The sequence below is a fragment of the Eurypyga helias genome, unplaced genomic scaffold (genome assembly GCF_000690775.1).
Source record: "Eurypyga helias isolate BGI_N326 unplaced genomic scaffold, ASM69077v1 scaffold33308, whole genome shotgun sequence".
Classification (NCBI taxonomy): Eukaryota; Metazoa; Chordata; class Aves; order Eurypygiformes; family Eurypygidae; genus Eurypyga; species Eurypyga helias.
This window is the reverse complement of record NW_010265522.1, coordinates 493-1,377: the sequence shown is the minus strand read 5'-3', so window position 1 is coordinate 1,377 and position 885 is coordinate 493. Positions and strand designations below refer to the sequence as shown.

The window sequence follows — 885 nt, the reverse complement described above, 5'->3', positions numbered from 1 at the left end:
GAAGCCACACGCCGTCATGGCCATGGCAAAGCCTGGAGGGCTCAGTCCCAGGGTGCCACATGCCCAAGGAGCAGCCGGGAGGGAGTGGGGACACCATTTATTTGGCTGGGTCCCAACAAAGGCCCGGAAGTCCAGGACGTGGATCTCTGCACTTAACGTCCCTCTGTCACTGCCATCCTGTGGGGTGGGGGTCCTCCCCAGCGCCTTGGGGTGCACGCAGAGGCACGTCCCTGACGGTTTGCTGTCCTGTCTCCCCCCAGTACAGCAGATCCTGGGGACCGCAGGCGGTGGGGGAGCAGCCCCCACGCTGCCCCTCGCCTCTGCCCTAGAGCCTCTCGCCCAGCACCCCGAGGTGGTACACCACAATCCTCCCGAAGAAGTCCGTGCTGTTCTCAAAGGTGATCTTCAGCTTATCCAGCACCGTCTCCTCCACCTGGAATCTCTGCGGGGCCCGTAAAGGAGAAAAACAGGCTGGGGGATTCCAGGACGCATGGAAGACCTGATCCGAGGGGCCCCTATGGGGGTCACAGCCCAGCCCACCGCAGCCCATGTCTGGATTTGCTCCAGCTCTGCTTCAGTGGTTGCCAAGCGCCAACAGGCACCCCCAGGGCTGCCCTTTACACCGCAGCTCTGCCACCACCCCCCCAGCCCCTCCGCGGGGGCCCTCCGCGGGGGCTCTGAATCCACCCCACACCCCATCCGACCCAGCCCCAACGTGGCAAAGGATACCTGCATGGCGTTGATGTCCTGGGGGTACAGGGCTGATACCTTCACCAGCTCGTCGCCGGCTCTGCAGCCTGTGGGGGACGAGGGTGGAGGCAGCCCTACGGAGGCTCAGGGGCCCCGGCTGGTCCCCCCCCCCCCTCTGCCGGGGCGGGGGGCGGC

General features: G+C 66.2%; 1 protein-coding gene across 1 annotated transcript in view; it reads right to left on the bottom strand.

Annotated features, from left to right (window-relative positions):
- Positions 1–319: 319 nt before the first annotated feature.
- Positions 320–885, bottom strand: part of NR2C2AP (nuclear receptor 2C2-associated protein) — a gene marked incomplete at its 5' end in the record, with an annotated part of 974 nt that continues 408 nt past the window's right edge. Inside the window, 2 exons of the mRNA XM_010156781.1 lie at positions 320–442; positions 730–797. Of these exons, the coding sequence (XP_010155083.1) occupies positions 326–442; positions 730–797 (185 nt within the window). The remainder of the gene's footprint in view (positions 443–729; positions 798–885) is intronic.